At 42.0% G+C, this 14,200-nt stretch overlaps 3 protein-coding genes and 1 non-coding gene across 7 annotated transcripts in view; 2 read left to right on the top strand and 2 right to left on the bottom strand.

Moving 5' to 3' along the window:
* Positions 1-11,019, top strand: part of LOC125289219 (kelch-like protein 33) — a 41,620-nt gene extending 30,601 nt beyond the window's left edge. For 2 of the 4 annotated variants that reach the window (XM_048235948.1, XM_048235950.1), the window contains exons 6-9: positions 6,139-6,258; positions 7,837-8,087; positions 8,662-8,832; positions 9,637-11,019. In XM_048235948.1, the coding sequence (XP_048091905.1) occupies positions 6,139-6,258; positions 7,837-8,087; positions 8,662-8,832; positions 9,637-10,162 (1,068 nt within the window). In that variant the 3' untranslated portion in view covers positions 10,163-11,019. Of the gene's footprint in view, positions 1-6,138; positions 6,259-7,797; positions 8,088-8,661; positions 8,833-9,636 lie in introns of all 4 variants that reach the window. The other 2 variants (XM_048235952.1, XM_048235951.1) reach the window with 2 other exon arrangements.
* The window catches only part of LOC125289084 (basement membrane-specific heparan sulfate proteoglycan core protein-like), a 947,802-nt gene that overhangs the window by 314,513 nt on the left and 619,089 nt on the right, over positions 1-14,200 (top strand). The gene's annotated exons all lie outside the window — the stretch shown is intronic.
* Positions 5,555-5,639, bottom strand: trnal-uaa. Its single transcript has one exon. It is a non-coding gene; the product is annotated as a tRNA-Leu (tRNA).
* ltb4r (leukotriene B4 receptor) overlaps positions 11,976-14,200 on the bottom strand; it is a 10,202-nt gene continuing 7,977 nt past the window's right edge. The window contains 1 exon segment of the mRNA XM_048235965.1: positions 11,976-12,876. Coding sequence (XP_048091922.1) covers positions 12,493-12,876 — 384 coding nt within the window. The 3' untranslated portion in view covers positions 11,976-12,492.

Here is a 14,200-nt window from a genome sequence, read left to right as displayed (position 1 = left end):
TTTTTGTGAAGAAAGTTTCTGTATCTCCGGCTGTGAGACTGGGTCATGCGCAAGCATTGCAGTCCACCACTGCTAAATACCCTATTGATAGAGTATGTCTAAAAAATTTCTCAATACCCGCTGGTACGCGGGTGGCTAATCAGGAAAACCTATTTCTGGGGCTACCAAAATCCATCATATTAGCAATGGTCGATAATGATGCCCATACTGGATCATACACAAAAATCCTTATCGTTTAAACATTATGATCTGGAATTCCTAGCCGTTTATGTAGATGGACAACAATACCCGTCTAAGCCGCTACAGCCGAAATTTAATGAAGCGTCTGCCGTACGGGAGTTTTACCAATTGGTGTTATCCACAGGAAGACATCTGAAAAACAAAGCACTGGTCATAAATCGTCAGGATTATTTGTCCGGTTACAGTATTTTTGCTTTTAATTTAACGCCAGACGAGGAGTGTGGCCAGCATCTGTCATTAATAAAGTCAGGCAATATCCGTTTGGAAGTTCGGTTCAGACAACCGTTGCCGAATACAATAAATTTGATTGTGTATGCGGTATTTGACAGTATAATTGAGGTGTCTAATCGAAGACAGATTTTGATGGACTACTACTGAAAGATCATGAATACTGTTGAATTATCGACTATTATGGATAATATATCCAAAAATACACATTTTCTAGGGGTATTGGCTTGTGATCAACTACCTAAAACACCCGTGTATCATCTACCAGCCTCTGTGATAATTAATACACATAATTCAGACCAACCTGGTGAACACTGGTTAGCTACGTACATAACTGAAGAAGGTGATGTGTGTTTCTTCGACAGCTTCGGGAACCGTCCAGACAGTGATATATTTCCTCCAAGCATATACACATTTCTGAAAAACATGGGTAAACGTCTGCTATATTCAAACCAGCAGGTGCAAGACTTTACGTCTATCACATGTGGTCAACATTGTGTTTTCTTTCTGTATCATATGTTGAGAGGGTTATGCTATGAAGATGTGATGCTTAAATATTCTGAAAATTTAAATAGAAATGATAATATGGTGTCATTAATTGTGAAAAAATTACAAGGTTGTAAATGCATGTGTAATATATTCACATGTGTGCAGCATGCACAGATCAATGATAAGTATCTAAAAAGTGTTGAAAAGGCTTCATAATAAATAAACATGTCAAATGACATTTCAGAGTTGGGTGTTTTATTGAAAACAAAAAGGATAGAAATACACACATTATAAGTCATACCTGTATCAAAAGTCATACAACCTTATAAAACATTATAAACATAAGAAAAACAAAGCAGAAAAATTACAATTTACAAAATATTACAACATCTGTGAACATTAGACATAAGCAATGCATAGTAATCATTACAAGATTTTCTAAAATTCAAGCCATGCTGTTGCATCTAATTGAGGTGTTGAAAAACCAGGGATTCTGATACCCTCTAACTGGTGTATGAGTAGGTGTACTATTTCTTTTTTTATTGCTGTGATTGAATCTTTAACTAGTCTATTTGGTATTGTAGAAAGAGGGATGTTTAGCATAGCAATAGCCCTCAGAAATTCATGTCATCCTTGAGGTTATGTTAAAACTGCGGATGGCTCACAGCTTGTGGCCCGGTGATACTTTTTACCAGATCAAACACATGCATCCAGACACCTGGAATGGTTGTGCCGTTAAAACAAAAGACCCAGAATCGTCCCCACGATGCTATGCCTTGAGAGTTGTACATCTTTGCTAATATATACTCAGCATTCCTTTTTGCTTCTCAGGGGTACATTTTTAAAACCTCAGAGGCTACCTGATTGTTCTCAAAAGTGGGGAGTTGCGAGCCTGTACTGCTAAACTCTGTGACACATCATCGGATGATGACTGCAGTGGTAAACTCAGTGTCAGTGTGTTCGTCTCAAGGTCCCCCTGTTTAACCAGGGCCAAATATCTCTGTAATAATGACGTATAATGCAGGGCCTTCTCATGAGGGGTCAGGTGTGTTTTACTCAAAACATTTTTCATAGCTACTTCCAACTCGTTTTCAGCAGACTGGCGCAGTGGGGTAGTTACGACATCATTTTTTAAACGGTCCAATTGTCTTTGTGGTACCAGATACATTTTCTCAGCATACTCCATTACTTCTAACTCTGTCTTGATGTAAACAGACTGGTTATGAACGGCAGAGCAACACTCAAGAGGGGCAGGAGAAATCCACCTTTCTGGTTAATAGTGCGTCTCTTTGTGCGTAGGCCAATTTTCTTGTCAGCCAGTAACTTTATCAAAATCTTATTTTTACGTAGTTTTTTTATATTGTATGTTAAGGGTATAGTACTACGAAGAATATTCAGTGTCACCTCACAGAGAGCTAAGATTAACTCGTCTGACGCAGAATGTAAAATGATACGTCTCTGGGGCGGTTTAGCTTTAAGTAACCGTTTCAAAAGAGGCAAATTTCTACCGATTCTCTCAGACATATCGGTGTCTCAGTTTGTTTTCTTCGACACATAGACAGCCTGATGCTCCAAAAGCAAATCTGTTCTGAGGCGATACAAATCCGGGGTTTTTGGTTTATAGTCAATCAATAAATATCCGTAGGGTTTCTCAGTGGCATTTTTAAAAGATTCAAGAAAGAATTTTGTGTTACCGGGGTACATCTGTCTCGCTAATACACTGATTTGGTTGTTATCTCTAGGGTTTTGAAAACAATTAGATAATTAGTGTTCAAACTGATTGTTCTGCTAGATTTCCCTGAAAGAACAGATTCTGAACCATGTAAATGGCACTAAGATTACGATGATGTACATACTGTGTGAACACCTTCTCTATTTCTGTATTGTTGCTGGCATCTTTCATTACATCATCAATAATTAGCAGGTTATTTTTTGATATGGGTAATAACTCATCATCATCTAGAGCGTTAGGTATTCCTTGAATAAATTTGACATCTCTCAGCTTTAACAATTTGTCATAAAGGGGTTGCCAACAATCATAAATATACACTATATTTTCAATTGCATCACTAATAAGGGTGTCGATATTGGCTATCAACTGTTTTACAAAAATGTCTTGCCAGAATTAGAAGGCCCGCTTATCACACAAGAAAATGGATGCTGTAGTCTGAAATCGTATACAGGGGCCTCTTTTAAGCCAGTGTTATATTTATCCATGATAGACATATACCCCTTAGTATCCGTATGGCCTAGTTGTGTAGTCGGGTAGTAGCACCCTCTTGTTGTAAACAACCCTGAACCTCTTCTCACCAGTTTTGTTTTTAGAATGAGATGTTTCTTGTTACGCATAATATTATCAGTTTGAGCCCGTATGTGTCGTGGTACTATCTCTGTCAGTCACATAATGATCAACAAGGCCTATGAGGGTGTCCAATCTGATCAGTTTTAAATTCTCTGCATTAAAGCGTGACGCCTTTCGCCTTCATACAGGTTTTACCCCGGGCTGTGCGATAGCCATAAGTCTTCGGTCCGGCTGAACAGAATTCTGTGATGTAGTCACCATCATCCAGCTCATTTGTGAGATCCCCTAAATAGGGCCCCAGCGGCGGCCCCAATCGCCATCCTTTGAGACATAAACCACACTGTCAGTATCTGTGTACAAAGGCGCCACCCAATTTGTTCATAAGCTCGCATAATTTAAAGGCGAGCATGAGCGTGGTGAATGCACCCACAAACACATTTATGTCTGAGGTCTGTACACAACTACCCTCAGCATGACGCCATTGGACTAAGGCCACATCATCAGACACAAATGAAAAGTGTGTGACATCATATTCACAACCAAAAATGTATCTGGCAAAATGCTCGGGGTCTTTCACCATCTCGGTGGTGGGCAGATTCTCTCTCATAGAGAAGCGAATTCCCAGAGGCTGTTGAGCAACAACTTGTTTATTTGCCTTGTGGCTGGGTTCAAACAGATCTTATCAGGATTCAGCCTAATCCCCTCCTTCTCATAATAGTCCTCGATGTAGGCCTCTTTAGCCTCATCAGTCACTGCGTGGGCAGGGTATCCGCTAGCTTCCTGCTTGTATTGGAGAAATAAACAAATACAAATCTCCACACAAGGTAATATTTAGCTTGGGGGGACTTACAAAGTAGGCTTAGATATCCGGGTCTAACATTAGATGCTATAGGATCACCAGTTGTATTCAATGAACCACCAAGGATTGACAAACTGTTAAAACCAAAAAAAAAAAAAAAAAAAAAAAAAAAATGCGTTAATGGCAATTAAAGTATTTCATGTATGTTATAGACAACCATTGACAGTAAGGGTAAATAGATCTTAATGCAAATACATACTCACATGTACTGAGGTCCATGCTGCACAGCTATCTTCTGACTACAGACAAGTCAATGATGAAGACTGATGAATACCTGGCAGAATGTTCTAACAGGGATTTTTAAACCTTAGGGGCTGACCATTCAAAATGTAGGCCGGTAATATGTCATTACATTAGTTTGTAGGTTTGGCCCCCTGGCCTTCAATTGGTCAACGGAACATTGACCACGACCCTCATCACCCCGCCTACTGTATGCCATAGGCCTTATTACAAATGCAGATCCAGACAGTCGCCACCCCCTGCCAATACGTTTTTAATTGTTTGATCCTCTGTCCAATACACTAACTACTTACATCCTGATATGCATAGTAGTTGGCAATATCAGACACCATGTCTCCGGTTCTAACCAGCATCACCGTTTAATTGTTTGATCCTAAGCCCCATACACTAACTGCTTACATCCCCATATGAATAGTAGTTAGCAACATCAGACAGCAAGTCTCCGGTTCCGACCATCACCCGTTTAATTGTTTGATCCTAACCCCCCATACACTAACTGCTTACATCCCCCTATGCAGAGTAGTTAGCAACATCAGGGCAGACACATGGCTACCTAGCACAACCAAAACACGTCATTATAATGACTCTACGTGCATGCATACAGTTGTCACTAGCCATATACAGTTCTCACAGATACATTTGTGTATGTAATCAGTTAAACAGGACGACAGCGTCTAGCCCTCTATATGGTGCATACATGAAAAGGTCTTCAAACAATAAACTCAGAGACATGTCCGGACCCAACACCTCCTCTACAAAGTGTGGGGGGAATCATAGACCCCCAATACATACATACATAATTAACCATTGTGATTGTAGTCAGTTAAACAGCACGCCTGAGCCGAGCCAACTGTTTGATAAGACACATGAAGGGGACTTCAAACAATAAACTCAGAGACATGCCCGGGCCCAACACCTCCTCCGGGCATAGACCCAACCCCTCCTCCAGACATAGACCCATTTGGTCACACACACACACACACACACACACACACACCCCATGATTCTAGTTATAAAAATTACAGTAAATGGGATTTGGCTGACACCTTTTTAACCAAAGCGCCTAGCAATATGGTAACCAATTTAAACTTTTTATTTAAAAAAATATATATTTTTTAGTCCATATCTCTCAACATCTCTAGGACTTATCAAAAAATAAAAGTAAACTTCATTCTACTCTCAGCCATTAATATAGTTGCTAGGAGTGGGGGTCGAACCCACGAGGATACAAACATCCATTGGTTCTTAAGTCCAACGCCTTAACCACTCGGCCATCCTAGCAGCACACTTTGTATTTAGCCCCATTTACCACTAAACATATACAACTCTTACAAAGTTTATCTGATTACCCATTATCCACAAAACACACATGGGGGTTTGGGGCCAATATGGACTTCAGGGTCTGACACCGTCACATGACTGTCACATGACACTACATCCAATATGGATGCCAAGGGGGCGTGGCATTGTTTGACACCAGACACATGACTGTCACATGACTTTACATCCAATATGGCTGCCCAGGGGTTTGACACCAGTCACATGACTGTCACATGACTCACAAAACAATAACAATAACAAACAAAACGTGGTGACAACCACGTGGCTAATTTGCATAAAAAGGAGGCGTGGTTATGACGTGATTTATGACGTTTCAGGGGGCGGGGCTTATTTTGACAGATAGTTCATGATAATTACTACTCCCGTGCAGTAATCCATCCCTGGCGGTGAGGCCTCCCACTCCCGGCTCCTCCAGCACTGAAGACACTGTCTCCTACAGAACGCAACTTACTCCTCCATGGAAAACGTGCCCATCTACAGGTGCTGCTTTGGAAAGCAGCAGACCGCCCTGATCCACCGGCTGTTGATATCACCGCGTTTGGATGGAGTAAGAAGACAGGTATGAAGAAAGGAGAGGAACTCGCCCACCCTCGATTCAAGTCCTGTTGCTCCTGCTGATTTGTTAGATGTTATCAGCAGTAACTGCAAAGCTGGGTTAAAACTGTGTATACATGTATCTGGGCTGTGCAGCTGCAGGCCTGGCCTGTACTAATTATTGTTTCTGCAAAGGCAGTGATGTTACATGTTGCAATATATATATACAGCTAAAAGAGCAGAAGGACAGGGATGAAGAGTCTGGAGAAGATGGCGACAGGACAACGGATGAGGAGAGGAGGAGTAGTAGAGGCTAGTTCTTCCCTTTGTTACTCAATTGTGAGTCACAGCAGAGGGCCAGTGAATAGCTATTTCCAAAATTATTGTGGAATTCAGAATTAACTTGAAATTATTCCTGAACACTGAACATTTTTATCTTCCAAAAATCCGTCTAAATCGCCCCCAAAAACTCAGCAAAATCAGCTTAATGAGAGTAAGAACATGACCAAACCATGTTTAAATAGTGATTTTGAGTCTTGAAAATGTCAGATATGGACTCAGCATCTCCACTAACCCCTAAAAACATACTAACATTGTCCATTTTGGCCAAGCAGCTCCTATAATGTGATCAATATAGGCGATTATGCTAATCTATGCTAATTAGCTTAATTACACAAATTGCCCAACATATGCAAATTAGCATCCGGAAGTTTCTGCATGCTGGGGACCCATACTATATATTTCTATCATAAAACTTTGGTGTACTCAACATTTCTGGGTTCACCTTTCTGTCAACTAGACTAATACAAAAGCAGCATGGCTTGTGAAGTCTGGGCCAGATCTAGGCCAACACATTGCTAAATCAGGATTATGTTGTGGTCAGGTCAGGGTGAGTTCATCGGAGTCAGCTGGCTCTTTGGTATGTCTATGTTATGTGCACATTATGTCTTTATCTAGTAAGTGAGTTCATATTTGACTGCCAGGAATGTTTCTGTGTGACAGAAAATATGGTACCTTATCAAGCATCATTGCATGTGACAATATGAAAACATTAAACATTGTCAGAAAGAGTGAGTAAGGCCATTACACTTTCAGACTCACACAGACTGACTTACTCAGCCTGGGATTCAACGTGTGACTAAGGGTGACTCGCTGGTCAGTTCCTGGTCCATTCCACTTACACAATTGACTTTAACTCTCCTCATCTAGAAACCAGCTCTACCAAAATACAACATAATTAATTATTATTAATTATGAAAATAATATTTATGAGTTAGTTTCATTTTCAATTGATTAAGTTGTTTGTTTTATCATTATTTCACATTTGTTTGACTGCTTGGGTTTACAGTGAACCAGAAACTATATATGCTCTATATGCAATTTCTTTTCTGCATACTGAAGAAAATTGAAAGAACACATGCCCAAATGTTTTATTTTTCCTGTCAATGTGCTTAATAAATATATTTTGAATCATAAATCATTCTCACCTCATCTTTCTCACACCCTTTTCCCCATCTCTCTCTCTCTTTCTCCCTCTTTCTCTCTATCTCTTATTCTCTTTCACTCTCATCTCCTCCTCCTCTCTCTCTGTGTGGCGGCCCAGGTTCTCGTTCTGGTTGGGGGAGACTGTGTGGATGAAAACTTTACCCGGCGCGAGCCCAACCGCAGCCTCTGGGTGGCTCGCCGTTTCCTGAAAGGACCGGGTCTGATCAGAACCGTGGAGTGGCGTCCGCTGGCCCAGCTCCCTGACCCGCCCCGGTTCCGCCACTGCGTGTGCGTTCACCAGAACAAGCTCTACATCATCGGCGGCCGCAAGTACTACGGGTCCCTGGACATTCTTAAGTCAGCGATGAGGTGGGCAGGTGGTCACACTGTAAAACCCGGGAAGTTAACTTAACTTAACTTAAGATTTAAATACTGTTAACTTAATTTGACTAGCAAGATACACTGTCAGGTTTTACAGTGTACAGTATGTGTGTAGGAGGAATAAGTCAGATGAGGGAGAGAACTGAACTAAATACATCCTGTTTCTATCCTGTCAGCTGCTCTCTCTCTCTCTCTCTCTCTCTCTCTCTCTCTCTCTTTATCTCAATCTCTTGACAGTATCTTTCCCCCATTGACTAAGTTTACATACAGTAATAGTGGAATTATTTTCTGTCAGGATATCCATCCGGTATATCGCCTGTGAGATTGCAAAAGATCATGAGTCAGTCACAGTGGTGTTGGTGGTTGGTGTAAGTTGAGAAATACTGCCAATGAGTGATTGTTAAAGTGAATTTAGCTTAGTTAGTTATCATCCATGTCAAATGTTTCTCAAAATAATCTTAAATAGTTAGTTCAATAACTTTGATACTTTGTATATTTCACATAATGGAAGACTAAAGTAAATGTTGAGTGTGCAGAGTGAACCATGTCCTGTCTGCTTCAGGTTTGACCCTGTGCAGGGGAACTGGGAGCGGTTGCCAGATATGGCTAGTCCTAGAGATTACTTTGCCGCTGTTTGTCTGGATGGCAAGGTGTTTGCGTTGGGTGGTAACCGTGATGACATACACTACCTGGACACGGTGGAGTACTTCACACCTGAGGACAACACCTGGAGGTAGCTGAAGGGAGATAATTAACCCTTGTGTTATCCTCAAATCTTACCGACACTCTTTTTTCTTGGGGTCAATTTGACCCCAGCTAAATAAACCCTCAGAAAATGATTATAATTCATATTGTTACCCAGTTTTTTTGTGACAGGTACTTAACAAGAGTGTAATAACCACCATCAAAAGCCCTACAAAACAATCCCCCCCCCCCCCACACACACACACCCCTTTATGAACCTTGGAAACCTGGCTGACAATATTGCCCATCCAGTGTCAGCAGCCCAAAGGCTTGCTGTTGCTTCCCCTTTTGACTTATACACTCCTGCCAAAATGACTTATATGTAATAGGTTCTTGTAATAATGATAATAACAATATGTTCTCATACTATTCAAATAATAATATCCAATAGTGTCAAATATTCATGTATCCTATATGTTCATACAGCTGGGGTCAGACCCCAAGGAACATCATATTTTATGATGTTAAACGTTGTGTGTCCCCAAGGATAACATGAGGGTTAAGAGACCCAGTATTTTTTATTATGTTTGAAAGCTTTTTTGCTCCTTGTGTATCACATGTATTTAATGTGAATTATTTGTAAATTATACATTGTTACCATACCATATGTACTACATCATTTAAAGAGTTAAATAAACAACAGAAAAAGAAAAAGAATGTAAAAATATTGATGAAATAAAACAATCAAAGCAGTAAAACCTATATAATACAACACACACACACACACACACACACACACAAACACGATAACCCAAGGTCAGTTACGATGTGAGATGTCCCCATGTCTCCACAGACTGGCCCACCCTCTAGACGTAGGTCTCTGCGGCCATGCTGCCACCGTGTGGGACGGTGAGATCTTTGTGTCGGGCGGCTGCGATGCCAACTTCCACTGCTTTTCCTCCTTGTGGCATTACCACCCCAAGCGCGGCTGCTCGCCTCGTGCGTCCATGGCGGCTGGCACGGGCCGCGCGGGTCATGTGATGCTCTCAGCGGCAGCCGGGCTAGTGGTGGCTGGTGGGCTGCAGCCATCCTGGCGAGGCTACAGCGACCAGCTGCAGTGCGAGATCTACTGCCCGCGGCGTAACACCTGGACACTCTTCCCTGTGCTGCCCCGGCCGCACTTGTCGCCGGCCGCAGCCGAGGTGGATGGCCAACTATATGTGCTGGGGGGGTCGTCGGCGGACACTGCGCGCGACACGGCGTGGGTGCACCGCTACGACCCGCGGGAGGGCCGATGGGATAAGCTGGGGGCTATGCCACGACCCTACGCCGATCTTTGTGCCTGTGCATTGCAGCTGCCCGCTGGGGTGCAAGTGTAGAGACACACAAACACACACACACACACACACACACACACATACACACACACAAATAAACATAGACATTAATGCAAATACTCACACACTTACACCCGCCCACCCACATTGTATACCAGGGGTGGAACGGTACATGTACTGTATTCGTATTGAACCGATGAACCGAAACGGTACGGGCGTCACAGTTCGGTGCATGAATTTACACGGAGAATACAATAGGCTACATAAAACTTGCGTGCGAATTCATTAATGTAATGCGGAATTACTGTTAAATACGAGAGTCACGAGAGTTCTTTAGCGACACCTAATCTGTAGCCCCGCCTTAGCTCTGAAGCTCTGATTGGCGCCTATGTTATTTTTTTGTCAGGTCGACGGTCGAGTCAGTCAGTCAGAGATAGCAGCACTAAGGACGAGTATGGCGAGTGGTGGCGACCCACAAGAGTTAGAGGATCCCCTGGTCTCTTTAAGATCGCAAGTTTGAGAACTTCAGTTACAGTAGTACAGGCGAGAGAGTGGTGTTGGCGTTGTTCAGCAGTAGTTTGGTATGTGAGTGGAAATACATCGAACATGCTAACACATATCCGACGCCATCACCCAGATGTACGTTACCAATCACTGGAATGAGACCAAAAAAAAAAACTTCTCCCAACAGTGCTTCACCAACCTTCAGATACACATACAAATAGGGCCAAAAACTAGGCTTAAAATTATTGTGTTGACAGAAAGCGATGTAAACCGTGTGTTGATTACCTTTGTTAGGGTAACTTGTAACTTCTCACATGAAGAGCTGGCAGTGCATAGACAGTAAAAGAAAGTGTCAACGCTTTACTGTACACACACTGAAAAATGTTGAGGCAAATTGTAGACCCTTCCATATACAACCAAACACGGATGTTGAAGGTCTTGCCTAAGTGGATTTTTAAAAATCATTATTCTTTGTAATTTGCACTTTCAGAAATAAGAGATGCTGTAGGCCTATTTTCAGTTTTACAGATTGAGTCTGGAGATGTTGTGGGGTACTTATTGTTTACTGTTTACATCTTACTTTACACACTTCAGGCTGTTGCAGCTCAGGGGAGAGACTGTATGACACTAGGTGGTACAGCCTGAGACATGCACAATAAAAAAATTGCTTTCTGCATTTTTGTTTTGCTTTTCCCTCCATTGTACCGAACTCGTACCGAACCGTGATGTCCGAACCAAGGTATTAACCGAGACTTCTGTGTACCGTTCCACCCCTATTGTATACTGACAATGACACATATAGACCTACAGGCCCACACATACAAACAGCATATGCACAAAGGGCAGATTCAAGTGGAATTTAAATAAAATTAAAATATTATATTATTTTACTAATGCATACTAGTACCATTTATTTTCTATTCGGAGTGCTTCAAAATTATATATTTATGTACAACAAACGTTGTGAACTTCTTCACTGTTTAGTGGTTAACACTGTCTGTCTAGCGCTCAGACCTTGCTAATAAGGTATAAGTAAATAAGAACGGCATAAGTACATACTGTACTTTATGTCCGCATAGTAACCAAAGTGTGTGTGTGTGTGTGTGTGTGTGTGTGTTTGTGTGTCTATTACAAAAATCAACCCAAGAACACTCTGTGACTTAAAGAGGAAGTAATCCGATTGCGAAATATGAAAAAAAAAAAGAGACATTGCAAATACTAATTGGGCCATGTCCTAGAGAACGAACGAACAGAAAAAAATCACGCTCCTCTGTAACCATCATAAGAAGCAATGGCAATTACCACTTACAGCAATGATGAATAAAGTAAAGACGACTCATAAAACATGACATGATTATTTGGACTTTTATTTGAATGAAAGTTTCCTGTCAAACAACAACTTGGGGAAAATCTAAACATGGCTACTGAATTGTAGTCTATTATGGGTGTTATATGATTATACATGATAATGCAAGCCAAATCAGAGGCCTATATGGCTGAGCATGTACATATTTACATATAAAGAAGCAAAATAAACTGTTCTCCAATGCTACTTGATAGAGCAATGATATTAAATAAAAAATCTCATAATACAATGTGCACAACAACCAGAGGAACAATATTCACAGTATAAAAATATTTTATAACGTCACTTGCACAAGGCTCCAGGAAGTAACCCAGATTACCAGTTTGCCACTTTTCAACACTCACTAACACTTACAACACATCACTCTCTCACACACACAACTACACACTCCCTGTTCTCCTCTCTCTCCTTCTCTGTCACTCTCTCTTCCTCATTCTCTCTCTCACAAACACACACACACACACACACACATACACAAACACAAACACATTGCCTCTCCATTCTACTCTGCAACCGCCATGAGGGTTTTCAGCTCGGCTATCTTCTTCGTGTCCTCCTCATTGATTGTCACACTCTCTCCTCGTCCTCCTCGTCCTCCGCCCCCACGGCCGGTCAGCTTCCTCGAGAGCTTGTGGAAGGCCGAGCTCTCGTCAGGCACAGAGCTGCGGCTGGTGCGACTGCTGCGCGAAGTCCCGTCGGAGTTGGTGCCCTCGAACAGGCGCGCCATGAAGCCCAGGCCTGCGTTGCGGATGTGCGAGCTGCCGGCGAACACGTACAGCACAGGATTCACGCTGCTGCTGAAGAAGGCTTAACGCTGTCCGCGTTAGCGCCACCCCGCTTAAGCTGCCGACTTGCCCCACTCCCAATCATTAAGCAGTCCAATCACCTGCGGACAGACAGATGGACACATGGGACACTTAGAAAAAGTTGCTTTATATGTGTTAGGACAGACCATGCACACGCGTCTAGATTTCTAGGCTAGTATTTGGATGCATGCAATTACACCCACAGAAACTTACATGCTGAACATTTTCATTCACTAAACAAACAAAAATAAACATTATTACATAATTATCCCTCCACCAGCATGACTGTCTATGGTGCACAAAGCAAGGTCCATATGATCATGTTTAAGTGATTTTGGTATGGACAAACTTGACTGGCTGGCAGATAACAATGTTCTCTACACCATCAAACACCTTCAGGATAAACTAGATCAGACATTGCAAATATTGCTTCTCATCCAACATAAATGCTTTTCTGGATGAATGGGGAAAAATTCCCACAGACTCTCCAAAGTCTTGTGGAAAGCCTTCCCAGATGAGGCTGTTATAGATGCAAAGAGGGCACCATTTTTATTTTTCGTCCTGGGAATTTAGAATGAGATGTCATTGAAGTTGCTGTGAGGGTAATGTTGAACAGCACCGTTGCGTGTTTCATTTTTGTGCCAGTGTCAGCAGGTTGCAGTAGGCCACTGTTTCCTTCCTAGACGTGGTTCAAACCACGACCCAGCAAGAGAATAGAAGGGCTTGACATGTTCTGCACTGAAATACATCCAAAAGACTGGTTGATAGTCATAATTTGTGTTTAAAAGGGGGAAAGTGGAGGCTACATGGGTACTGTAAAGTAGCAGACACTGAATGAAGGTAGTTATTGCATTCTGTTGACATGTTAACATTAGGTGAAAGATAGTGGCCTAGTTTAACTTGTCTACACTCTCTCCATCGCAACTGAGGGTAAACAAAATGACCTGACTACTTTCTGGTAACAACTATAGTAAGTTCCCGACAACACTCTGAAAATCACTCACACAGGCATTTTGCTCTATGTGGTTCTATGGGGTTCTACACACCCCAAGAAGCCACAATAAACAGTTATGAGAAAAAAGAACCAACACTAGAACCAAGAAAGTAAGCTTCTGAGTGTGAACTGTTTGTAAACAGATCTGCACCACAGTAGCAGCCATTTTGCCAACAGCATATCTGACAGCATGTGTCCTGTCCGTGGGTGTGGACAATGGGATTCAGCCAGACTATTTCAGAATGCAGGATCTAGGTGTCAGTGCGGATGTCCATCAAGCACTTGCACTGTGGTGCAGATGTACAGTATATTTTAAACACCATCAGTGTTTCCTTGCTATGGCACCCAAAGAGCATAACTGCCACTCACAGTGTGTCCTGATTGACTGAACAGCACCTGTCACTGAACAG

This window comes from Alosa alosa, chromosome 24, assembly GCF_017589495.1.
Source record: "Alosa alosa isolate M-15738 ecotype Scorff River chromosome 24, AALO_Geno_1.1, whole genome shotgun sequence".
NCBI lineage: Eukaryota > Metazoa > Chordata > Actinopteri > Clupeiformes > Clupeidae > Alosa > Alosa alosa.
This window is presented reverse-complemented; position numbering and strand designations above follow the sequence as displayed.